We start from the raw sequence: 25118 nt of genomic DNA, 5'->3' as shown, positions 1-25118 counted from the left end.
CCAGCATGCTGAGCATCTTGCAATTATGACCATCTCTTTAGCCGACAGTCTTTCCCATACCGTGAGATGTCCTGAACATACGGGCTCTTTGGTCAAGGCTTTGGCATGCTCCATTTGTTTGGGACGTGCATACCCCGCCGGAAAACCCTTAGGCGGCCAGCTGACTGTCCACCGTGGCTTCCTCCCGAGCACCAGCCGCTGGCGCCGGCGCCCGGGCGCTGGTAGCTGCCTGAGCGCGGCGGCACCGCTCGGCCGCCGGCACCTCCCACCTGGCCACCTTAGGGTGGGTCGCTCGTGCCGCCGCCGCCGCCGCCGCCGCCCGCCCCCGCGCTGCCGAGGTGGGGCGCGCCCGGCCACGGCAACAGCGCCGCCGCAGCCGGCCGAGCGGCGCGCTCCCACGCCGGGACGCGGCGCGGCTGGGAAGCAGGCCTCCCGCCATGTCTCGCCGGTCCGTCTGGCGTCCGGCGGCGGTGACGTCATACCCATGCCTCGGGTGCGCGGCGACCCATCTGGTACCGCCGGTGTGATGTCACGTCCGAGTCCTGTGCACTGGCGCCGGGTTCGGCACATGCCGACGACCGGGCGCGCGCGCGGTGGAAGATGGGGACTTGATGCGCGTAATGTGCCATTCTGATTGGAGCTAAAGGAGACCAAACATTCCCCGGAAATGTTTATGGATGTAGCGAAATATAATTTCCATCGGTTATTACTTTCCTCATGAAGCTGTACTCGTCCGGTTTGGTCAGATAAACTTAACTCACGGGTTTTCAGATTTGGACTTCAATTAGATCGGATCAGACGGAGACCGTCACTCGACATCGTGATGCCCAGAGAAGTGCCATGTCTCCCTTGATATTGAAGGGTGCCTCCCGTTTGTGGTCCGGCGTAGTACTGAGGTCCCCTGTGGCCCGCCTGACGCCGGCGTGCAAAGCTTTATCTTCGGCAAGCTCTCAGCAAACATGACAGAATGTTTGTCGCCTGCCAGGGGTTTCTACGTCTGCGTTCCTCGCAACACGTCCGTTTCGTATCCCGCTGGAATGTTTCAGCTGTTGCAATGAGACTCTTGAATCTTGTTAACTGCCGACTTCACTTTGAAGTACCATTCTCGGAGGCCTTGGAGCGGTGCAAGTTTTTCATATCAAAGATTTATCATCCTGCTGCTCCCTTTGGTTCGGATTTATTACACATCATATGCTTGAGTTATGCGATGGACAAGAATCCTCATCTATTGTGCTAGCTGACGAATAGCGACAAATGATTTCGGGAGTGAATGGGCCTAATCTCCAGAGGCTCGTCACTCTGGTCCTGTGGCCTTGATGCACTTCGTGATCTACGTGGTGGGAAAGCAAGAGTGTGCCAGCCTCTATCTGCCTGCCGCCTCCCTCCTCCCATTGTGTTGTTCTGACCGCCCCCTCCCCCTTCAGTCAGACAGTGTTTGGGTCTGACACGCCTCATGTGTCTGTTGTCCGTCGCTGGGTATTATTGTCTGATCTGTCTGGTCCTGGCTCCCGCCGCTTGTCCGTGTCTGGTTCTGCTATCCTCCGCCCACCGTCCGTGTCAGGTCTCGCTGTCCGCCGCCCACTGTCCGTGTCTTATCCTGCCGTCCGCCGCCCGCTGTCCGTGTCTGGTCCTGCTGTCCGCCGCTGACGGTCCGTGTTTGGTCCTGCTGTCCGCCGCTGACGGTCTGTGTCTGACCGCCGCCCGCCCTGACAGCCATGTCCGCGCCGCCGCAGGTCCGGCCACCGTGCAGATGGTGTCGACCAACTCGTCGCCGCCGATGGCGTACCCGGTGCAGGTGCCGCCCGGCCACATGATGCAGCAGGTGGTGGACGGCATGGGCACGCTCCGGCACGTCATCCTGTCGCCCGAGCCGCGCGCCATGCAGCCGATGCCTCCTTACGTGAGTACCGGCGCCGGACGGCAGCTCACGCTCCGCCGCCAGCTGTCAGGAGGTGCAGGCAAACGCTGGCGCCGACGTTGGCTGCGCCGCCGCTAGTGTTTAGGTCGTCCGATGTTCATCTGGTCTCTGCACTCTGCTCTGCTCTCCTCGGCTCTGCTCTGCTTCCTGACCTCCTGTCCCCTCTCTCCTGTCTCTTCTCTTAAGCCATTCCTCGGTTTTTTGTCTTCTCCCCTCTTTCGGGCCTCCTCTTCTCTCCTCGTCTCTCCTTTCCGTTCTCTCCCTCTTTCTCTCGTCCTCTCCCCTTCACGGGCGCCGTGCTCTGGTGACGTGTGATCTCGCGTCGTATTCTTATGCCTGGTGCCATGTATCCCTGGTCCTGGGGTCCGACTGCTCTCATGTCAACGACTCGCCACCGATCACTCACTCGCTTGCTTCTAGGAGAACGGCTCTGAATGCCGAACTGTCTTAAGTTTTCACAGCTCTTTGTTTATCCTGGCCTCAAGTCTCGCTCCACGTTACATAATGTTCTGGATAAGTATCCTCTGGTTCTGAGAAGCTCCGCTCGACGAGTTAACGCCCTGAGCCCGGCCGGGGGGGAGGTGCGCGCCGGGCCGGGCCGGGCCGGGCCGGGCCGGGCCGGGCCGGCCTCGCCAGGCTGTGTGCACCGCTCTGCAGCCACTCCGCAGCAGAGCCGGCTAGAGGTCGCTCTCCGAATCTGAATTCCCAGTGCCGGACGAGATTTGCTGGTGGCGGTCGGTCGGAGCGATCCATCATACGGCTCGCCAATTTCCTGATGGGGCCGGCCGCTCGCTTCGACGCCCGTCGGCGCCCAGCCAGTCCCGGGAAGAGGGAGTGCGCAAAAGAGTCTCACGGTGTGATAAAGCTGCCGGGCTTCCCCACTTAGGCTACACAATGGACCATTGTCGCCAAAAGGCGGCGCCCCGTTTCGGATCTGTTGCGCTCTCGCGCTTGCATCCTCTTGGCGGGTCTGGCAGGTAGCCTTGCCGTGCGAAAAATCGGGGATGTATTGTTCGGGCAGCTGTGCCCTACAATGCACCGAGGCCTTGCGTCCAGCGCGAGGCGAGGCGGACCGCGACGGCGCTGCGGGCACGGGTGGCCGTGGCCAGGCCCGCCCCTGACCTGCCTCTGGGGGTGCCGGCAATGTAGTGGTTAACGCAGACGCGTTAACCACTGCGCGTGTGGGAAACCAGAGGTTCGGGGTTCGATTCCGCGAGGTGCCTGCCCTTCCTGCCAGGGCGAGAGGCAGGCGACGCCATATCGCCTCCGCAGCTGAGTGCGTCGTAAAGCCCCAATGACACACACACCTGCTCCTGGTCGGGCCGGTCGAACGCGGGCCGCCCCTCGCGTAGCCGTGCTGCTGGTGGGGGCGGGGCGCTCCCCTGCGACCAAGCGCGGGCGTGGCGCTCCACGCCGACGGGAGGACGCGAGTCCGCATGACGGCGGGAAACGCGAGGCTTCAGCATCCGACTCGCTGTGGCGCCGCCGCCGTCTGACGCGGGCTCTGACGCATCGGCGGCGGTTCGGAACCGGTCTGTGGTCGTGTGCTCACCGCGGCTGCCGCGGTACGCGCCGGAAGATGCGCGGTGAGTGACGCCGTGTCGCCTCAGAGCGGCCGGCCCCGCCGCCTGCTCTGCGTCACCGCTGTGTCGCTGCGAAAGACGTCGCCCCCGGGCCGCACTGGTCCTGCTGCGGTGATGCCTGTTAATGGTGCGCTACGTTGCAAGGCTGCCGCGTCGGGGCGGTTTCGTGAAACGTTACGACACTACCGGTTTCGTGAGACGTTACGACGCTACCGGCTTCGTGAGACGTTACGACGCCGTCGGTTTCGTGAGACGTTACGACGCCACCGACCCGGTGTGGTTTGGCCTCCCTGCTGCGGTGACGACGGCCGGATGGATCAGAGGGACGCGGCGGCGCGGTCGCCGGCTCCGTGTTGGGCGTGCCGGGACTACCCGGGACGTCTGCCCGATCCCCCACCTTGCATGCGAGTGCCAATGACGCTCCGTCAGGCTTAGGGTCGAAGAGCTGACGTCGCTCTCGCCTGCCGCGCCCAACGCTCAGCCCTCGGCGAGCTCGGGTGCTGGTCAGCCAATGGACGAACACGTGCTGCGCTCCGCTGGTGACGGAACCGGCGGAGGGGCACACGCGCTGGTCCGGCGGTGGCAGAGGCTTGGGATGGGCCAAGCGGGCCTCAGGCCGTTGATCGTATGACCTCGGCCGGGTCGCGGCGAGGGTCCGACCGGCGGCCGCTTTTCGCGAGACCCCAATCGGGTCTGCGTGGGCGCCTGTTGCCGCCGCTGCCGCAGCCCGGCGAGTTCAGAGGGCCCTAGCCGGTACAAACCGGGCTGGGACAGGAGACCCGTCGGCCGCCACCGCCGGTCGGCCGGTCCAGGCCGCGCTTGGTGGCTATTTCGGCGCGGCCGCGTCCAGGCGCGCGATTTACGGCGACGGCGGCGGAGAACGCGTGGCGCACCGCGCCGGCGGGAGCGGCTCCAGGTCCACATGCGCCGCGGAAGCCGGTCAGTGATCATCTGCGTCGGCACGAGGTCGGACCACTGCGGCACGCCCGGTTGTGTCGTCTCTTGAGCGCTGCGTGGGGTGGGGCGGAGGAGGGCAGATGAAGGTCCCCGCGGGACAGTGTGGGCGGCGTGCTCGTCAAGGAGTGAGGTGCGGCTTCGCTTGACGTCTCAGGGGAGGGGATACTCGGTACGGGGAGAGGGGGGGGGGGGGGGGGCTCCTGGAACACCGATGATGGCGCGCCGGCCTGTCCCGGGATGGTGGCGCTGCCAGTGGCTGCTGCAGCGGCCCAAGGCGTTGTTTGTCTGCTGGATGGGTCATTAATGCGCTGTTTTCTTAAGCAGACAGTGACCTGTGGGCAAACATGGCCAAAGGGTGCTGAGTGCGCTCGGGGCGATGACAGAGGTTGTGTTTCATTCTGACAGCCAAACTGGGCCGCAACAACAGGAAGGGTTGCGAAAAGGACATTGACGAGAGTTCCAATGCTTGCTAGTGTCCGCGCACGAATTTGTTCGTTTCGTGAGACGCGTCACCCGGATGCAGACGAACCGTCGCATTCGTCCGCCGTGCCATGAAATGTATTTCTCATCGTTTCTCGTGCGTTCCCGCGGCTTTCCCTCTTGCGTCCCGCGCGCGCGCGCTCTCTCTCTCGCTCTGCAGGTTTTTGTCTTCTGTTTCGCAACTTTGATGTCAGGTTTGCCCGGGCAATTTGGTCATCGTTTCATCCGTGGAAGAAACGATCACGTTGGCTTTGTAGCGCTAAACACCACCCATAACAAAACAATATGCTGCTGGGTCACCCTTCTTGGAAAGTAATGAGAGGAAGATTTACACTTTCTTCCGATGCCGATATTTTTATTCGGGCCGACATGTGGCTGCTGTTGTTCTGGACGTCACTGGCCGCCGGCTTCGTCGCGTGACTCAGCGGTCGGCCGATGAGCCGCGGACATTGTGGTTATCAGTGCGGCGGCGGGGCTCCTGCTGACACGGCGGCCCTGCAGGCTGTCGCTGGCGGGTGGACAGCGCGCGCTCGCCGTCTGACTGCTGACTACCGCGGCGTGACGCGGCAGGGCCGCTGCGCCACTCACCGTCACTGATGAGGCGCCGCCGCCGAGACGGGCCTCCTCCCGCCGGCCTCTGGTCGCGCGTCGGCGCTGGTGTCGGCTGGTGCCGGCCGGTCTCGGCCGTGACCGGTGACCGGTGACCGGTGACCGTTACTCCTGGTGGTGCGAACACCACCGGCGCTCCCCGCCGACGCCCGGCCCTCCAGCTGGTTTGCGCGGGAATGCCGTGCCCTCTGACCGCAACCGCCCTGGCGGCTTCCTGTACGTCAGACAGTGGTGGCCCCGGACGGCCCGAGCGTCAGCACTAACGAATCGGCCGCCTCCGCCGCCGCACTGCCGGCTCCGCTCCGTGCCCGCGCCCGTCCGGGCCCCCTCGCCGGCCGGGCAGCGGGCGGCCAGCGGCAGTTGGCTGTCGCTCCAGAATTTCCCACCCCGAGCCGAGGGAAAGCTGCCGACACGCAGGCGAAGCTCGCCGCTCACAGCCGGAGCTCTTTCACCGGCGGCGCCGGATGCGCGAGCTCCGCCTGTTGCCGGGCGGCCGCGACGGAGCCGGCGAGCGAGCCGGGCGCCGGGCGCCGGCCGATCGCTCGGGCCGGGACGGCGCCCGAGCTGCCCACCTGACCGTATGGTCTCGGCCGGCCGGCTCCGCTTTCTAACGGTATCTGGGACGCACTGCTCGGAATCGGCGCCAATCGATTCGGCGGCCGGCCGGGCCGCTCCCCGGACGGCCCCGGCGGCGGTGGGAGCACCTTCGCAGCCTCCCGGCGCCGGAGTGGCAGTTCTCAGCAAGCGTCGGCCCCTAGAGCTTCGCTGACAGAAAAGTGACACTCACTGGCTGAAATGGTTGCATAAGCCGGGCCATGCCCCGCGGGCGGCGGCCCCTCTGGCGACACTTCAACAGCCGCCAGCTCCGCCGCGTGCTGCACGGCTGCGGCTGCGGCTGCGGCTGCGGCTGCGGCCAGCTGACCGGCTGGGCCGGGGCCACCTGTCGCCGGCCGGGTCGGCGCGCCAGCTGACGGCGCGCGCCCGTGCGTGCGCCGGGTCAGGGGCCGGGCGGTGACGTCACGGCGCCCCGGCCGGCCGCCGCGCGCAGGCCGGCCGGCGACGGCCCCTGGCGGCGGCCGGGGGAGGGTGACCGAGGCGGGGGTCGGACGACGAGCCCGACGGGGCGAACGGGGCCGGCCGAGTGTTCCCGTCGGCGGCTCGCCCGCGCTCCCATTAAACGATGCAAATGACGGCCGTTAGGCGGGGTTTATTCGGCGTCGGATGCAGTTTCGGGGTTCCCAGAGGACACTGGAATGTACGAGCGCAGATGCAGCCGGCCCCCACCGACTGCCGACGGACATCATTCTATGACGACAAACATGGCGACTCATCTCGACTGCAGGGCCCGCGTAAGCCCAGCTGGGCGCAGGCCGTCGGCGCTGGCTGGATGCTGGAATTATTCCTGCAGCGGACACCAGCTAGCCGCCAGCCAGGAAGTGCATATCAACGTTGGATGCAAATGACATGGATTTTCGAGCGCCAGGCTTTTGATGGCGGGGTACGGACCTTGAATTGACCTTCGCTGTGCATTTCGTCAGTTTGATTATCGCAATGGGGGTTTAAGGTAAATCGGTTAGGAAAAATAAAAAAAAATTCTGTTGGTGGATAACGCAAATTGCAGCTCGGCCGCGAATGCTCACTTAAGTTGTACGAACAACAGAAGCTTACCATACACGCACACATGTCTTCGTGTGGTCACCGAAGTTCTCAGAGGCATCATTTTAGCGACCTTGCACCGTCCTTGTCTGGAGCCCCTATGAGTGTCCCTATGACACCCTATGAGTGTCCTTCCATCGACGGCCCTCGGGTCATGACCCGTCCCCCTGTTGGCCGTCCTCGGGACGACACCTTTCTCTCGGCGACCGCCCTCGTGACAGGATCGTCCGCCTGGTGATCGACCACTCCAGGACAGGGCCTGCCGCTCACCCCATCCCGGGACCCCCTGCACTCGGAGAAGGACCGCATCGGATGACTGTATATACATTTTGACGTCCCTTTGTGGCCGAGCGTATTTGACGCTGCCGCCGATTCGCGGCGCGGGTGCTGGTTGGTGCTGCGCAACCTTTTCCCATTCGCTCCGTGTCCGCGTCTTTCCTTCCGAGGCCAATCCGGCGCCATCGTCCACTTTGTGTCGTGGTGGCTGTCTGACCTTCCCTTAACGGTGATGTGCGGCGGTCATGCAATGTTTTGTTTGGTGGCCTTTCATGCTGGTCCCCAGGTCGGGGCACCGTTAGGCTTGGCGAAGATTTGGGGAATAGAAAGTTGTTCTGTGTCGGGTGCTTTATGCGAGAAAGGAATGGCGTCATTTAAATTCAGCCTTGGCCCCGCTCCTGGGTGCAGTCCATGAGAGCCGGGGATTTGCTCCTCAGGCGTGCATCTGGGATAGTTGCCGGTGCAAACAATTGCTGTCGTTTGATCTTGAATGTGTCTGCAAAGCTTGCGCTCAACAACACCTGGACGTTTCCACCGTCCCGATGCAGAACAGCTTGTGTCGCATGCCCGCTAGACATCGTTAGCTATGAATATCAGTGGAGTCAGGATGATGCGCTGTACGCCGTTTGAATGAAGGGTAGGCATTATCACAGCCTGGATGCGAGCTTCACATAGATACCTCTTCATGACAACGCTCGCCAGAGTCTGAAGCACAGCGATTTGCGGTTAACAACGGGTCCCAATATGTCAGATGCCACACGCTTGTCTGTGGTCGGCAGGTGTCTCGGCGATTGCATCAGAGTGGAGTTGGCGTTTTGTACTACTGATCCGTAGGGAGTGCTGTAATTCTAAGCTGTTGGTTACCGTCGCTGGCACGTCACCAGGGGGATGGGACCGGCCCCGAGTCGGCGGCAAATGAAGCATGAAACGTATAGGGATACATGGAAAGGAACGAATACGAACGTTATAAAACTCCGAAGATTACAAAAGTTTGCTCGCGTGTGGTTGCGTAATGATTTTCTTACATTTTCTCGTTCTTGGCGACATCACGTGATGTGGCAACCCACACAAACATCAACAGCCAGACGCTGGTTGGGTCGTGGGCAGGCGTCGCGTGTAGTTTGCGCCTGCATTGATTCGCCCCGCAAGTCCTCGAACCGAAGTCTTTCGCGGACCGTTTTTGCGCCGTGCTGGCTTCTTCGGACTACAGATATTGCCAGCGGCCTGTACGGACTTGAAGATCTCGATTGATCGCACTAACCGTGTGGCACGGTGCGGCGCCGGCCGGACACGGCGCCGGTGGCGTCAGCCAGACACGGACACGCGCCAGTCAGCAGCGCCGCCCCGCCCGGCACGGCAGCGGCGGGCTGGAGCTGCCGGACCGACCGCCGGCTGCGCCGCGGCGCGTCCCCAGCGAGAGGCCGGCAGAGTGGCCGCCGGCGAGCCCGGAGTGTGCGTGTGTGGGGGGGGGGGGGAGGGGGCGGCGCATTAGGTCTAGCTCCGGAGGTCCCGCTGGGTCAACGGGTGTGGGGGAGGGGGGGCATGAGGTCGGGGTTTCGGGGGTCCCGCCGGGTCAACGGGTGTGTGTGTGTGTGTGGGGAGGGGGAGGTGGTGGCATGAGGTCGGGGTTTCGGGGGTCCCGCTGGGTCAGCCGGTGTTTGTGGAGGGGGAGGGGGCGGTGGCATGAGGTCGGGGTTTCAGAGGTTTTGCTGAGTCAGCAGGTGTGTAGAGGGGGGGGGGGCGGCATGAGGTCGGGGTTTCGAAGGTCCCGCTCGGTCAGCGGGTGTGTAGAGGGAGGGGGAGGGGGGGGGGGGGCATGAGGGCGTTTTTCGGAGGTCCCGCTGGGTCGTTGCGACCATTGGTGTGGACTCCCCCACCGCCGCCGGGAAGCGGGAATTTGTGGCGAAAGTTTTCGAAACGCGGATCCGAATGGAACGGAATAGGGGGCGATGGCCGATAAATGGGTAGTCGGCCTCAGCCTGGGGCTATTTGAGATAATTGCGCGCGGAAGACCGTGGTACAATTGCGAGGAGCTCGTTGGCTGGCTGGTGAAATCGTGTATTGCTCAGACGGTGCTGTACAGTGGTTGTATTCTTATAATCGCGCACAATGGTGTCAACAACGAGTGGGACCGGCGTCACCCCGCCCCCCCCAAAAAAAAACCCTCATGGTTTAATGTTTTGACCAGCATTTGCACAGTGGGCTGCATTTGCAAAGCGTCAGTCGAAGCTCGGCCTCGGCTTTGACGCACGGCCACGTCCTGACGAGGCGGGTACTTGTCACGATCTGATTGGTCGGCTGGCTGCTGAACAGCTGTTGACGGTGGAGCCGGGCCGACCACAGGTGCGGCGGGCCTGTGCGGACTCTGCGCCGCGTCCATGTCGGATGGCCTCTCTGTCCTCTGTCCCATGCCCCTTGGTCGTCACCCCCGCCCAACTGGGCCTCGTCTGTCTCGTGGGATCCTCCACCGCTCGCCAGCGCCGCGGAGGCCGAGTGACGAGCGGGGCGCCCGCTTGCGCCTGCTAATCTGCCGGCCCGGCCGGATCATCAGCCGATAGTGGACAGGTGTCGCCGGGCGGTGCGGCCCCACTCGCCAGTGTCGCGCCCTGTGCCCGCGTCGCGAGCAACGACGCGCATGTGAACGCCGCGCCGTCCGTTGCAGAACACGAGCCAGCCGCCGCCGCCGTTCTACCCGCCGCCGCCTCAGGGGTTCGCGCCGCCCTACCCGCCGCACGCCATGTACGGCCCGGCGCAACAGCCGACGCCGGTCATGCCGGCCGGCACGCCCATGTCGCAAGGTGAGCTGACGCCGTCCGGCCCGGGCTGGAGCGGCCGGGTCGAGCCGCGGCGGCCGGGACGCGTGCCGTCCGGCGCGCCGACGGCCGCCTGTTAGTCGTGGGTGTGCTGGGTGTTGACGAGTCGTGATGGACTGTTTGTTTGATCGCTTGTGATTGTTAAGTGCTCGGTGGGTTGGGCCGGGGCCGCGTTAAGTGCTCGGTTTCGCCTGTGCCGTGTTAAAGACGCCCGGATCCCACACTGAACCGTCCCATGGCGCTGCGCGTGACGCGGTCACCTGCCTCCGTCGGTACCCACCGGCGTCGGCCGCCACCGCTGACGGACGGCGCAGTCGGATAGGGCGCCGGCAGGCGTCCGGCCGCCGCCGCCGCTGGAAATACACGGGGCTCAGGTGGCCGGCCGTTGATGGCCGGCCCGCTCCCACACCAGCGCCTCCCACGCGCCGCGCCGGCGCCGAGCCCGGGCGCCGAGCCCGGCTGCGGCTAGCGCGGGGACCGGGCCGGTGGGCGGGCGGCGGGCGGGAGCCGGATGCTGTCGGGTCAGGTCGGGGCGGCCCCCGGCCGGCCAGCGTGCCGGTGGCGGCGCGGGCGCGCCCGGAGACGAGCGAGAGAGAAGGGCGCCCGCCTCTGCCCGGCTCTGTCCGCCCGGGTTTGCGGGCCTGACGAGCTCTTGCTAAACGTGTGTGCCGGGCCGAGGAGCGGGCAAGTTTGATGAGATTTCTGGTATGTCGTTTGATTGTTATGCTGAAAGCCTGCCGTCGTGGTCTGCAAGTTTGTTGCATTGCTGAGGAGTTTCGGGCTTCCGCATTGATCAACTTGCAGGCGGTAGTCTAGTTTGATCTGATTTGTGACGTTTCGATGGCAGGGCGGACTGTAATCCTTTGTGGCGAACAACCGGAAGGAACAATCTTGTGACGTTAGTTTCAAACCTTTCAAGGGATAGCCAGCCCGGATGAGTCCAGCTTCTTAGATCCGTCAGGCGTCCTCATGGTGTTGGCTGGTGTTTATTTGGACTGTCCTACACCTAGTGCTTGTTTGGCACCCCTAGCTGCTACCAACACTTTCCTTGTGCCCTGCTTTTGCCTGCTGACCGCCCGTGCATCATGCATATGTATCGTGCTAGATGACCCTATAATCGATGCGCCCAAAGCCCCAATCACTATTCTCATGCATCGGCACTGGTGCGCTGCCAGGTCGGCGCCGCGCGCCGATTGCTGGCCAGGCGGCGCCGCTTCCGGCGCGCGTGTCCGGACCGCCACGCGCCGGGCCGACGTGCGTGCGGCACTGCGCAGCGCCGGCCGCCAAGGTCACGTCCAGCGCGTGTGCGGTGCAGCCGGTCAATGACCAGGCGACGGCGGAGCGGCGGCAGCGGCGGCGCCCGTCGCCGGGGCGGCGGTCCCGGCGTGCGGGACGCGCCCATGCCCGGCTGATTCAGCGAGTTAGCGGCGCTCCGACCCGGAAACGGTGCGACGCTGCACTGCGTGGGCCGCGGCGGGCCGCCGCCCGCCGCCGCCGCCGCCGCCGCCGCCATCATCGCCGCCGCCACCGCCGCCGCCGCTCGGCTGTCGTCGGGCGGCAGACGCGGAAGCAGTGGAGATAGGCGGACGGCCCCCGGCCGGATCGGACCCGGAGACAGAGCGGCGGGCGGGGAAGGCGTCCACCTGCCCGCGGAGACTTGTCCGCGCCGGTCAGGGAGAGGGGGGGGGGGGGGGACGCCGCCGGCGGGCCGAGCGCGCCGCGCGCGACGCGTCCCACCCGCCGGTTATCGATTGGAATGCGGCGGCGGCCGCTGCTGCGGGGCGTGAGCGGTCGGCGGCGCCACCCCGGGCCGGCCGGCGACCTCGGCGACCTCGGCCGGACGGAAGGGCCGCCGGCTGAGTCAGCGGCCGGCGCCGGCACCTGGCGCCCGTGTCGGCTGCGCCTGACGTCACCCGGCCGGCCGGCTCGCAAATAGCCGGCGGCTGGCCGTGACCCCCGCTGGCGCCGGCGGCGTGGCCGGCGCTCCAGGGACGAGCCATTCGGCTCCGTGGTCGGAGGTGGGCCTTGCCCAAATCATTAGGTGGAAGAAGGAGTGCATTGGGGCTTTGAGGGTAGCCCTGTGTCCACAACGCCCGTAGACTCCATGTTGAAGTTCAGGAACACTATGGTGAGGGGCGCGGAAGTTCCTCCAAATGCATGGCAAGTTTCACTTATTTTGATAGTTGTTTGGAGGCCATTCGGTCTAGACGGGGCGCCGTGGCTGTCTGGCCGCATGGCTGGGCTGGGGCGTGCGGCGCGGCCGGCGGCGGTCTGGGCGCGGGCGCCGCTCCAGACTGGGTGCTCCCTGTGACCGAGCCGGCCGGACACGCCTCCAGCCGTGGCAGCAGTCGGCGGCGGCTGGGATTCCCCGGCTTTCTGGCGGCCGGGTTCAGACCCAGCTGGTCATCAGCCGCGTGGGCACTGGCCGTTGGCCGGTGCTGGGGCGGCCGGCCGCCGCGCACGGGCTCGCTACCATGGAGCGGCGCGGTCAGACGGCCGCGGCGCCGGCGAAGCCCGCGAGCTGTGGCTGGCGCGGCGCCCGCGGCCGCTTGTGGGCTGCCGAGTGGAGGTTGAGCAGCCGACGCTGTGACGGTGATTCATCACCTCACTGCCCTCCGCTCGCCCAGGCGAGGCAGCTCCGCCAGCAAACCTCCGAGGAGGCCGAGTTCAGGAAGCGGCGCCGAATGCTCCCAACACAAAAACAGGCAGGGCAGCATGACCTCAGCAGTAAGCGCGCTTAACAGCTTCAAGTAAACAACAACTGAAGACGGACAACACCTGCATGTGTCGTGTTCATGGTAGGAACGTAGTTTCGTTGCCCCTTTCCATGAATCCACCTCGTGCCCACCACCCATTGGATGAGTTCGCGAAACGGAACAGTTCGCCTAGGTGGCGCGAAGAGCAGACAGGGGGAGGAGAATTCAAACGAATGCATTCGCCACCCATGCGAAATTACCTCTGCCGGCGTTGCACCCTTGAGGAGATTTACGTCCTGTCAACGGGACAGATGAGGTCGGTGGCGGAAAATATTGAATCGCACGCTCGTACAGTCGGTCTGCTGCCACATCTGAGCAGTTGGCTCACATTTTGTCAGTCAGGGACGACCGCACCGCGCGGAGGTTCCTGGACTTCGCCCAGCCGTTTGCGGAATCCGAGCGCCGGCGAGCTGTGCATGGCTGCAGAGCCCACCGGAAGCGGAGGAATCCGCAGATGTCCTGCATTCCCCAACGCATCGCTCTGTTTATGCACGGTGACGGCACTGTATATTTTGGGTCGCAAGTATCATTCCTGGGGTGACGAAACGCCTTCCGAATCCACACTTTCGTCGGGCCGTCGGTGTTACCCAGCGGCGGACCGGTTCGGCGCTGGCGGGCGCCTGCTCTCGCCCTTCGAGTCGAAGCGCCTGCCGGGCGCTGTGCGGTGCTGCGGCCCGACGGAACGCGGCGGGCGGCGGCGGCGGCGGCGGCGGCGGCGGCGGCCATTCATTGGTGGCCGCCGCCAGCAGCGCCGTCCGTGCGCGTGCACTGTGATTGTGCGCTGCGAGTGTGCACACTGCACTGTGCACAGCGCCGGGCGGCGGTCAGCGGTGCAGCGGCGCTGATCCCCCGGCTACGGGCCGGCCAGCCGGCGGCGCGACAAACACGCGGCACGGAGCGGCCCGGCTGGGCTCAGATGTCCTTCCGCATGCGCGCCAGGCAGACACGAGCACCGTGAACACATAGACGGGGAGGGGACGAGAGTGCAGGCGCGTGGAGAGTGCATGTTGGGAGGGGAGGGCGGGGGGTGGGGGTGGGGGTGGGGGTGGAAGGTTCGCAGAGAATGCCGCACGGCTGGCGATGCTGGAGGGTGGGGGCCGGCACTGCCAGCGGCCGACGGGCGGTCAGCCGGGCAGCGCCAGGTCAGCCTTTCCGACTGGCCGTCTCAGGTGGGCCAGGGGCGCCGCCGCCGCCGCTCGGCTCGAGTGACCGGCCGGGGGCGCCGCTGGCGGCGTCTGGACGCCACCGGACCAGCCGCCGGACCCAGCCGCCGGACCCAGCCGCCGGACCCAGCCACCGGACCCGACCAGCCGGACCCAGCCGCCGGACCAGCCGCCGGACCAGCCGCCGGACCCAGCCGCCGGACCAGCCGTCGGACCCAGCCGTCGGACCAGCCACCGGACCCAGCCCAGCCGCTGGACGCGCGTCCTCATTCTGCGCGACGCGCTGCCGCACGCGCCGTAAGCGCGCAGCCGCGGCTCGGAAAGCTCGCGCCACGCCGCCCCGGCCGGCCGCCGACCTGGCGCCGAGAACGCTCCGGACGGTTGCGTAGCGCGCCGGTGAGCGACGGGCGACGGCTAGCTCTGCCTCGCACATAATGGACCCGGAATTGGCTGTCTGATAGCGAGATGCGGGCGCTGCCGGCGCAAATGCGAATATTTGTCATGGCGGTGGATCGTCCGCCCGCTCACCGGGCCTGTAACGGGCGCGACGGCCGTCCCACCCGGCCGCTGCCGCTGCTGGAAAGCGTCGTCGCCGGCTTCCAGGGAGACTATTCTCGGCGCCACCTGCGATCGGTTTCAGCGGGCTTTGCCGGCCGCGAGGGGTCGATTTGCGCATCGTTCGGCGTACGAGCCTTGTTGGCAGCGTGCCGCCGCGCCCTTTCGCCGCAGCTCGACGGGCAGGTTCTCGGGAGCGCGGCGAGAGGGTCGGCCGGCGGCCCCTGACGCTGCCGGACGTGGCAGGGTCGGCTGGGCCGGGTCGCCGCAGCTCGGCGGCCAGGTTCTAGGGAGCGCAGCGAGAGGGTCGGCCGGCAGTCCCTGACGTCGCCGGACGCGGCAGGGTCGGCTGGGCCGGGTCGCCGCAGCTCGGCGGCCAGGTTCTAGGGAGCGCGGCGACATGGTCCGGGATCGCGGCGCCCAGGCCGCTCGGCCGGCCGGCGGCCCCGGCTGCCAAGTTGTGTCTGGCGCGCCAGGTCGTCGGGTGCCGTCGGGAAGTGGTGCCGCGCCGGCGCCGGCGCCGGCGGCTCCGTCTGGCGGCGCTCGGCCGGAGCGGTCCGCACGCCGATGACCTCAGCCGTCTGGAGGTCGCGCCGTCGCGCGCCGTCAATATTTGCCGCCGTGCGCGAGCGGCGGCGGCGGCGCCTGCAGGCCGGGCGCCGCCGGGCGGGAGCACCCCTGCACGGACGGTGACGGTGTCTCGCCCACGCGGCGGCCGCGCCCACGCCGGGGTCGGCCGGGCGTGAGCGGCCGGCCGCCGACTGTGGAGTGGCTCCCGGGTTACGCTCTGGTCCGGCGTCCGCTGTGTGCGTGAGGTGCGCGGCGCGCAGTGGAAGCGGCAGCCCTCTCCGTCCTCGGTAAAGTTTACTTTCGATCTCACCTGACCTTCCCCAACGACGTGTCCCCCTCCTCCGCCGCCGCCCCGCCACAGGCGACGTCGGAGACGGCGCTCACTGCGTTTGGCCGACGACAGCTCACGCGTGATGTCCTCGCCTTCCGCAGGGCCGTCCCCGCCGCCGCCGGTGCCGCACTACAGCAAGGACCAGCGCTCGCAGAAACGCATGCAACGCATGCGGCGCAAGCTGAACGAGCGCCAGCGCCAGCCGGCGAGCGGCGCGCGAACCTCACCCTCGCAGTCGCCGTCGCCCGGTAGGTGTCACTATGTGCCACTGTCGCGGAGGCGTGTCGCAGCGCCGGTATGCGCCGGCTTGGCGGCGTCAGGTGCGTGAACTTTGATGTCGATGAGTGCGTGCCCGTCTTGGAGGGCGTCCAAACCACAGACGTGATCTCGTCGCCGTTGCTCTGGCTTCGTGACGCTGGCGGGCGCTAGCGGCCGGGCGATGGTGGTGCCGGGCGGCCCGGCCCTCGCCTGGCGCCAGGGTGGCGACGTCACGGTGACGCGCGTCCCGCGCGCCGCCGTCGCCGGACCGCCGCTGACGCTCGTGTCCTCCGTCCGCCGCAGCCGACCATAAGAACGGCGTGGGCGTGCGACCGGCGGCGTCCGAGCCCGAGGAGAACGGCGAGCCGAGCGGCGGCAGCACCAGCTCCGTCTGCAGCCAGCAGGAGGAGGAGGACCGCGCCGTGGTCGAGTTCCTCTCCAAGCTGAGGCCGCCCCAGGTGAGCCTGCCGCGCCGGCCCCGGCCCCGGTGGGCCGGGCGGTGCCGGCGACGTAAGCGGGTCTGTCTCGGTGCTGGCGGCATGTCGGGCACAGTTCGGGCGTCATCCAAGAATGAGCGGGGCGACTGGGTCGGGGATGATGCTGGTGAAGTGTACGGGAGGGCTTGAGGGGATGACCAACGCTGGCTATGCTCTGCGTTAACTGTTACACATCGACTGCGATCCTGGCCGCTGTCCACATTCCGTGCCGCCACGCAGTGCACACCCACACCTGGATGACGTTGGCTGCTGTGTGACGCCGTCGTACGTCTGGCGGCGGCGGGAGCGCCGGCCGGGAGCGGCGCGTGTGACGCCGCGCCGTCCGCCAGGTGTCGGAGGTGGCTTGCAGCAGCGCGCTGGTCAGCTGGGCGCACCCGGACGTCACCGTCGACCACCTGAGCATCCCGCCCGACCAGCTGAGCTACGAGCTGTCGCTGGCCGAGCTGCGGCCCGGCGGCTCGGGCGCCGCGCCGCCGCCGCTCACCGCCTACCGATGCGTGTTCGCCGACAAGGCCGTCTCCACCGAGCTGAGCAAGCTCCGGCCGGGCACCACCTATTACCTGATGTGAGTGGCCGCCGGCGGGCGTCAGCAGTCGCCGGACGGTCGGAGGGGGCGCTGGAGGCGGGAGGGACCCGGGCGGCGCCGGCCTCTCCCGGGTCTGGTGTGCTGTCGAGCTGGCCGCGCGGCTGCCATACTGACGTCTCTGCAGATGATTGGTGTGGTTTTGTTCTGCTGGCCGCGCGGCGCACTGTGTTGCCACCGGCGTTGGCAGGCGGCGGGGGCATCCCAGGTGGACCGCATCCGTTTTTTTTTTTTGTATTTGGAGGCCTTTGTGATTTCTGTGTCGTTGTGCCAGTTCAGTTGGATTTTCAGTGTGCCATGTTAAGCGGCGTGTTTCGATGTGTGTTTTTTTGTGCGGTTCAGCTCCGTGACCCAGTGTGATTCAGCTCCGTAATTCAGTGTGATTCAGCTCCTTAATTCGATGTGATTCATCCCCTTACCTCAGTGTGATTCAGCTCCATGTTTTGGCGTGACTCAGCTCTGTGATTCGGTGTGTCGCTGGCGCAGCGTCTGTGCGACCGCCGCTCGCGCCGCGGCGGTGGCGGCTGCCGCGGTCCGGGCGCTGTTCCGGCCGCCGCCGCCGCGCTCTGACCGTGCCCGCGCGGGCCCCCTCAGCTTGCAGGGCAGCCTGGCCGGCCTGCAGGGCAGCCGCTGCACCCCGGTCAGCTTCACCACCCTGGCCACGGCGCCCAACCAGCCGCTGCCGCCCACGCTGCAGAACAAAACCAAAACTAGTCTTCACGTCAGGTGAGCGGCGCCGGCCGACGGCGCTGGTGGCGGCCGTTGGGCCAGCTGCCGCTCTTTGTCTTCCCACCGCCTCTCTCCCGCTTTGTCTCCCACTTTGCGCGTCAAGGAGCGCCGTGCCCTGCGACAGCGAGGTACCTGCGACTGTTTAGTGCCCCCCAGCCTTCCGTCTCTCCTCGTACCCACGGACGCGTTCGCCGTCGGCCGCTGACCAGTCCCTGCCCCCCTCCCCCTCCCCCAGGTGGTCAGCACCCCACGACAACGGCGCCCGCGTTACCCAGTACGTGCTGGAGTGTGACGACGGCGCCGGCTTCAGCGAAGTCTTCCGCGGCCGTAGCAAGCAGAACAACATCACCCACCTGCAGGCGGCCACCTCCTACCGGCTGCGCGTCAGCGCCGTCAACGAGATTGGCCAGAGGTCAGTCGGGATCGCGGCAGGGGTCAGAGATTGGTCAGAGGGTCACGGACGGCGAGCTGTAACGGGTGGTGTTTTGTGGAAAAATGGAATGCAGGGGCGCAGGCTGGGCCAGGCGTGGATCGCGATGCGCGGCAGAGCCTGGGAGAGGCAGGGAGAAGTCTATTCATGGGCTGAATTAACTACCAAAGCTCAGCCCGAGGTCAAGACCAGAGCAGGCACGGCAGACCGGTCGCAGTCGACCCCCAGCACCAACGAAGTTTTCTCCTCCCCGAAGATGACGAGGTCAGTGGAGCAATCCGCGAACCGCTGAGAGCCCCGCGTTGTTGGCGAGGTCGCTGCAGTGATGCCGCTGTTGGTGAGCCAACGATGCTGACGGCGCGCCTCCGTTGCAGCGCCTTCTCCGAGCCGGTGTCGCTGCAGACGTCGGGCTCGGCGCCGCCGCCGCCGGCGCCGCCGCAGCTGCTGGACGCCACGGCCACGGCGCTGGCGCTGAGCTGGCAGCGCCGGCCGTCCGACGACTCGTTCTGCGTGCAGATGGAGGAGCAGGGCTCCGACTACGGCTTCCTGGCGCTGTACAGCGGCCCCGACACCAGCCACCAAGCCACCGGGCTGCGCCGCAACACCAAGTACCACTTCAGGGTAAGCCACGCGCCGACAGTGGAGGGCGCCGGCAGGCGGGGGCGGCTGCCGTCTGCTGGCAGTGAGGCTGAGCATCCACGTGGGCGAAACTACCCGACTCGGTCCGCTGCAGCGTCATGCGTCGTCTGACTCGAATACCTGAAGTCGCTCCGTGCGGGAGAAATGAAGCAGTCCGAAATATAATCTCTAAGATATTAACCAGTGGGTTAAGGATGTAATCTTAATGAGGGTTCAGGTAGGCACTCGCTAACTTGTGCGCGGAAGGCGTAACAACGCTGGAAAGTGACAGTCTGAGGTGCGGTCTGAAGGTGAACACTGGTCTGGGGAGGTGGGGAGAGGGGGGGGGGGGGGCTTTAAACGCATAGGTGTTCGGCACAGTCAGGAACGTGGCTGCGCCGGACGTGGCCGATCGGTTCGATCAGCAGCTGTCTCTTGCTCCAGCACTGCTCCCGCACGAGGTGTTTTGTGCGCGGTCTGACTTTTCACCATTTGAGGTCGAGACGCTAGCAGGGTTTCCACAGTCTGATTTCATGACGCTGAATGATGGATGCATGCCGTCAGAGTTTGCCACGTTCGCGGTTGAAGCCTCAGCGGAGGATGACATGTATGTTTATGGCGGTGTCTGGCGTCTAGGTGTGCTCATAGCGAGGCGGTGAGACTTCTTCTTTGCAGCGTTCTTCCGCACCTACACGCTTCTCCTGTACTCTAAGGCTGGGGCGTCCTGACCCAGCCACGCCCCCATGAGTGTGTTGTCCGACCTGGCTGCAGTGTTCGTCATCGTGTTCGGACGTGTCCGCCAGTGGCCGCCCCTGCCGTGCAGACCCCCCCCCCCCCCCTCGTCTGCTGGGTGACGGCCGCTCGGCGCCTGTCGCGCCGGTGTCGGCCTCCCCGGAGCTCCGCCCGGCCGCCCCTCTAACGCCGACCCGCCGGCCGGCAGCTGCGCGCCGTGAACGAGGAGGGCGCGTCGCCATGGTCGGAGCCGGTCAGCTACCGGACGCAGTGCGTGGCGCCGCAGCCGCCGGCCAAGCCTCAGGTGCGCGGCCGCATCCACGCGCACCACTTCCGGCTACGCTGGGAGCCGCCGCAGGACACGGGCGGCGCCGCCGTCACCGGCTACCGGCTGCAGCTGGAGCGCGGCGCCGGCTGGCAGGAGATCTACAGCGGCGCCGAGCAGGAGCACACGGTCGACGGCCTCGAGCCGGGCACCACATACCAGCTGCAGGTGCGCACGGCGGTGGGCTGGAGCGTGCCGACGCCCGCTGGAGGGGGGTGGGGAGCGTACCCTGTTATGGAAAGGCCCAAGCTGGCATGGTCAGTGCGTGCCAGCCGGCATTGAGCGCGTTCGTTAACTTGCCTGTGTGTCAATAACGTGTTAAATATCAGACCGTCGCGTCTGCGTGTGGGCGACGCGAGGAGCGCGCGTTGCCGGGACACGTGCGTCGCACGTTCGTTGTTTTGTTCGTTCAAACCGTGTGCCAGCTGAGGCCTCCCGGCGTCTGGTGGAAGCGGGCGTCAGGTAAGGTTCTCTGTGTCGTGAAAGCAGGTGGCTGGATCATAAGCCGGCAACGCCAGGGATTTTCCGCACGGTCGCCCACATCCCGTGTCGGTGGCTCAGCGCACCGCGTGGCGACGGTCGGTGTTCGTGACAGGCGTGCGGGTCGTCCCCAGGTGCGCTGCGTGGGCGAGGGCGGCGTGAGCGGTCCGTCGGAGCCGGCCACGGTCACCACCGAGCCCGTCTGCCCCGGCCGCTGCGCCGCGCCCCGTCTGCACGGCAAGCCGCGCGCCACCTCCTGCCACGTCAAGTGGGGTGAGTGGCGGCCTGCCGCCGCCGCTGCCGCGGCGCCCCGGCCGAGCCGCCCGCTGAGACGAGCGGCGCGGCGCTGCCAGGCGGCGGCCGGCCCGGCGCGGCACCGGCGCCGCGCCGGGTCACTCGGCCGGCTGCTGTGACTGTTGCGCTGCCGTGTCCGCACTGGCGGCCGTCCAGCTGACGGGCTTCGGCTGAAGCGGACGCGGCGTGTGGACTCTGGCCGCTGCGTGACCAGGCTGTGATGCGGACTTGACGTGGATCGCTCGTGACCAAGGCGGACGTTACGTGGGACTCCTTGACCAATGCGGGTGTGACATGGGACTCCTTGACCAAGGCGGACATGACGTGGGACTCCCGTGACGAAAGCTGACGTGACGTGGGACTCTGTGACGGAGGCAGACGTGACGTGGGACTCCTTGACTAAGACGGACGTGACGTGGGGCTCTCGTGACGGAGGCGGAGGTGACGTGGGACTCTCGTGACCGAGGCGGAGGTGACTAAGGCCGCCCGCCCACCGACAGGTTGCCCGGAGTTCTCGGGCGGCTCGCTCGGCTCGCTGGTGACGCGGTTCGAGCTGGACCTGACGCTGCCGGACACCAGCTCCAGTCGCGTGTACAGCGGCCAGGACACCGAGTGCACAGTCTCCTGCCTACTGCCCGGCCGGCCCTACCTGCTCCAGGTGGGAGCGCCCGGGTGCCGGGAGGCCGCCGCGACCTCGCAACGGCGCACGGGCGCGGAGGCCACAGTGGCGGTGGCGCGCCGCTCTGTCAGAGACTCGTTTGAGCTTCGTCCGCTACTGGGCTGTGTGCCCGGCGTGCGTGCATCAAGTTCTCGTTCACTGTTGCTTTCGCCCCGACGCCCTCCCATGAACTCGCTAACGTTAGGTCTGTATGCTCGTTCTCTGTCAGGGATCACCACTTCGGTGGCCCTGCTACACGCTGGGTTCAGTAATTGATTCCTCTCAGATGCGGCTGCGCCACCCGGTGAGACCGTGCGGTGTGTGCCGGCGGGGCGGACCGACGGCGCCGGCGTCTGACCTCCCCGCCGCCGTCTGACCTCCCCGCCGCTGTCTGACCTCCCGCCCTGCCGTCTGTCTGACCTCTCCCGCCGGCATCTGACCTCCCCGCCGCTGTCTGACCTCCCCGCCGCCGTCTGACCTCCCCGCCGCCGTCTGACCTCCCCCGCCGCCGTCTGATCCCCGCCGCCGTCTGACCTCCCGCCCCGCCGTCTGACCTCTCCCGCCGGCGTCTGACCTTTCTCGCCGCCGGCAGGTACGCGCCGTGAACCGGGTGGGCGCCGGCGAGTGGTCGGAGCCACTGCGGATGGTGAGCGGCGCCGGGCCGCCGGACGCGCCGGCGCCGCCCGACGTCACGGCCCGCTCGCCGCACGCGCTGCTCGTGCGCTGGCGCGAGCCGGCCACCAACGGCGCCGCCGTCACCGAGTACCGGCTGGAGTCGGCCGCGCTCTCGCCGGCCGGCCAACCGCTCCAGCTGGCGTACGCCGGCACGGCGACGCAGCACGAGGTGCGCGGCCTGATGCCGGCCACCGCCTACCGGTTCCGCGTGTCGGCGACGAACGCGGCCGGCGCCGGGCCGCCGTCGGAGCCGGCGCTAGCCGTGACGCCGGCCGCCTCGCCGGCGGCGGTCGGCGCCGTCGAGGCCGAGCCGTCGGCCACCAGCCTGGCTCTGAGCTGGACGGCGCCGGCCGACCACGGTGCCGAGGTGCTGCACTACACGGTGGAGGTGGCCGACCGGCTGTGCAGCACGCCCGGGCCGCAGACGCACCTGACGGTCGACCAGCTGGCGCCGGACACGGTCTACAGGTGAGGCCGGGCGCCGGCGGACCGGCCGACACTAGCGCCCCCGCAGCGGCTTCAGCGTGCCGGACGGGAGCTACCGGCGTCGCGACCGGACGTTGGAATGTTGCCGCTGCCTTGCTGTTGGATGTTGGTGATATTGTTTCTCATCGTGATTAAATTGTCGTGGCTTGTCTTGCTTCTGAAGAGCCTGATCCCAGTGCTCGTGCTGAGCAAATCTCAGTTGAAGATATCCCGCGCTTTGACCGGACTGAGTTGGTCACGGGCTGCACGCGGCCGACGTCCGGCGTCCGCGGTACCCGTCTCTGCGTGCGCCGGCCGCTCCGTCGGCGCTGCGCCTCACCGAGCCGCGCCGGGGCCCGCAGGATACGCGTGCAGGCGGTGAACAACGTGGGGACCGGGTCCGTTCAGCGGCGTGCACAAGTGGAGCACGCTGAGCCTGCCGCCGCCGCCGCCGCCGCTCGAGGTTCACGCACACGGCGCACAACTTCGTCCGGCTGCGCTGGGGCGACGCCAAACAGCAGACGGATCGCATCGTTTACTCGCTCGAGTGCGAGGCCAAGAACGGAGAGTGAGTGCACTGCCGCTGCGGAAGCGGGAGGGGCAGAGGGTGGGGAGGGAGTGCTGCGAGCCAGATCTCACCGCCACTCGACTTTGGAGGGGATTGTCGACGGGCTTTTAGCGAGACGTTAACTGTCTGAGAGCTCAGCAGAACTGAGCAAGTTTTTCGTGGAGGCCGGGATCTTCCAAGCAGCACTAAAGCTCGGAGCAGTGCACTTGCCCGGGGCTTCCGAGGGTTACGTTGCCGCGCCGCGACGGCCGCTCAGAGTTGGCGCTCCGTCGATCACCTGAGGTCGTGGCTGCGCGCCTCGGGCTGTGCTTGGGTGCGCGACTGACGCCCGGCGTCGGGCTGGCCGGCAGGTTTTACGTGGTGTATGAGGGCAGCGGCACGCAGTTCAAGATGTCGCGGCTGGCCGAGGACACCGAGTACCGGCTGCGCATCTGCGCGGCCAACGAGGCCGGCGACGGCCCCTACTCGCACGTGGTCAGCACGCGCACCACCCGCCAGCCGCTGCCCAGCGTCCGCGGTACGCAGCTTCGCCGTCCGAGCCGCCCCGTGGCTGGCGGCCGTTGTACGCCTACGGCTGGAGAGCTCGCGGAGACTCACACACTCACACGGGGTGGGAGGCCTGCTCGCCGTCGTAGGCGGCGTCACGCCGACGGAGGGGAGAAGCGGGCAGAAACGCGACGCCGTAAGCTGCCAGGAGGCTCCCACGCGCGCAGGATGTCAAGAGACTTACACGGCTTCAGTATGTCAGGAGACAGATTTGATCACGCTGATCGAAGGCTTGCACAGTAACGCGGTAAGAGGCTGGCATGCTCTTTAGATGATGTGTTACGTAGTAGAACACAGTTCAGGCACCTGTGGGACGTGAGAGGTGACAAAGAGCAACCTGTACACTAACAGGAATGCGTAAATCTGAAAAAAGAAATCACCAGGGCCTTCATGCTACGCCAGGTGCAGGTTCTATCGGGGAAAAACTGCAGACGTAACTATAGCAGAGCGTCCATCACCCAGAGCCCCAAGCGTCACGCGTGATGAGTTGGGTGCCGGTGCCGACGGGAGCAGCCTCGCGGACCGGGCCGCCGACCGGTGACGGCCGCCCTGTGTCGGCAGGCCTGCGGGTGGGCGAGCGCACCGAGCGCACCTGCGTGCTGGAGTGGCTGCCGGCCAAGCCGACCTCGGGCCAGCCAGCCGACCGGCTCACCTACCAGCTGCAGCTGCTGGCACTCAGCCGTGACCCGGAGTTCCGCACGGTGAGGGACGCCGCCGCTGGTGTGGGGGACGCGTGGAGGCGCGCCACTCCGAGTTGGCACGAGCGGGCTGGGGATTCAAGCCTCGGGGCTGTTGTTTTTGGGCTGTGGCATTACTCCTGATTTATGTGGTACTTGTTTTGCTGGCAGTTCTTTTCTTTTAGAAATGGTAGTATTTTACATTGGCATTACAGTTCAGTGGTTGACGTAGGCAAACTACGTTTGTGAACCATCGTTTTGTTTAGAGTTCTGACGGCAGCAAAACTGAGAAGTCGCCGTTGTGCGTCGCTGGAGATGTCGCTGGAGCTTTTTCTCGTTATAGTTTACTTTGTTTTTATTTTTGTTTTTGTTTTCTGTTCGGCGCGATCACTGCGTGTATGTGGGATGCCTTTGCTGAGGGCACTTGTGTGGCGTCCTGCTGTGCCACATGTGGCCGCTGCGCCGCTACGGAGCCTCCGGCAGCGGACCGGCCGCCGCCGCCGCCGGAAGCAGACATCCGGCCGGCGCGCCGGCGCCGCTGACCGGCCGCCTGTCCGCCAGGTGTACTCTGGTCCCGAGGTGACGTACCGGCTGACGGGTCTGGAGCCGCAGCACGACTACCAGGCGCGCGTGTGCTGCCTGACGGCCGGCGGCGCGCACGGCCCGTTCACGGCCGCGCAGCGCTTCAGCACGCCGGCCGGGCCGCCGCCGCCGGCCGCCACGCGCGCCCACGCCGGCCAGCACACCGCCAAGGTGGGTGCCGGCGGTCACGGCTGGGGGACTCGCTGTCCGCTGGTGGCGCCACGGGCGCCGCTGTCGGATGGCGCCCAGGAGGAGACAGGTGGACGGCGCTGGTGATCTGTGGGGCTGCCCCCTCTTCCCCCCCCCCCCCCACCGGCGGTGGCGCCCAGGAGGT

At 66.7% G+C, this 25118-nt stretch overlaps 1 protein-coding gene across 1 annotated transcript; it reads left to right on the top strand.

Annotated features, from left to right (window-relative positions):
- Positions 1–717: 717 nt before the first annotated feature.
- Positions 718–24920, top strand: LOC119097230 (fibronectin type-III domain-containing protein 3a). The gene is made up of 17 exons (XM_037220283.1): positions 718–736; positions 1734–1900; positions 10142–10277; positions 15769–15915; positions 16229–16383; positions 16752–16987; positions 17600–17731; positions 17970–18146; positions 18539–18785; positions 19723–20007; positions 20454–20592; positions 21114–21271; positions 21864–22414; positions 22774–22979; positions 23330–23496; positions 24087–24226; positions 24764–24920. Exons 1-17 carry the CDS (start codon positions 718–720, stop codon positions 24783–24785), a joined length of 3084 nt encoding a protein of 1027 aa, XP_037076178.1. The 3' UTR covers positions 24786–24920.
- The last annotated feature ends 198 nt before the right edge of the window (positions 24921–25118 follow it).

This window comes from Pollicipes pollicipes, unplaced genomic scaffold (assembly GCF_011947565.3).
Source record: "Pollicipes pollicipes isolate AB1234 unplaced genomic scaffold, Ppol_2.1 Scaffold_4295;HRSCAF=5057_pilon_pilon_pilon, whole genome shotgun sequence".
Classification (NCBI taxonomy): domain Eukaryota; kingdom Metazoa; phylum Arthropoda; class Thecostraca; order Pollicipedomorpha; family Pollicipedidae; genus Pollicipes; species Pollicipes pollicipes.
This window is presented reverse-complemented; position numbering and strand designations above follow the sequence as displayed.

Coding starts and splice junctions, on each gene's coding strand:
- LOC119097230 (XM_037220283.1), top strand. Junction 15,916..16,228: donor CTCGCAGTCGCCGTCGCCCG/GTAGGTGTCACT, acceptor CGTCCGCCGCAG/CCGACCATAAGAACGGCGTG. Junction 20,008..20,453: donor GCACCACATACCAGCTGCAG/GTGCGCACGGCG, acceptor GGTCGTCCCCAG/GTGCGCTGCGTGGGCGAGGG.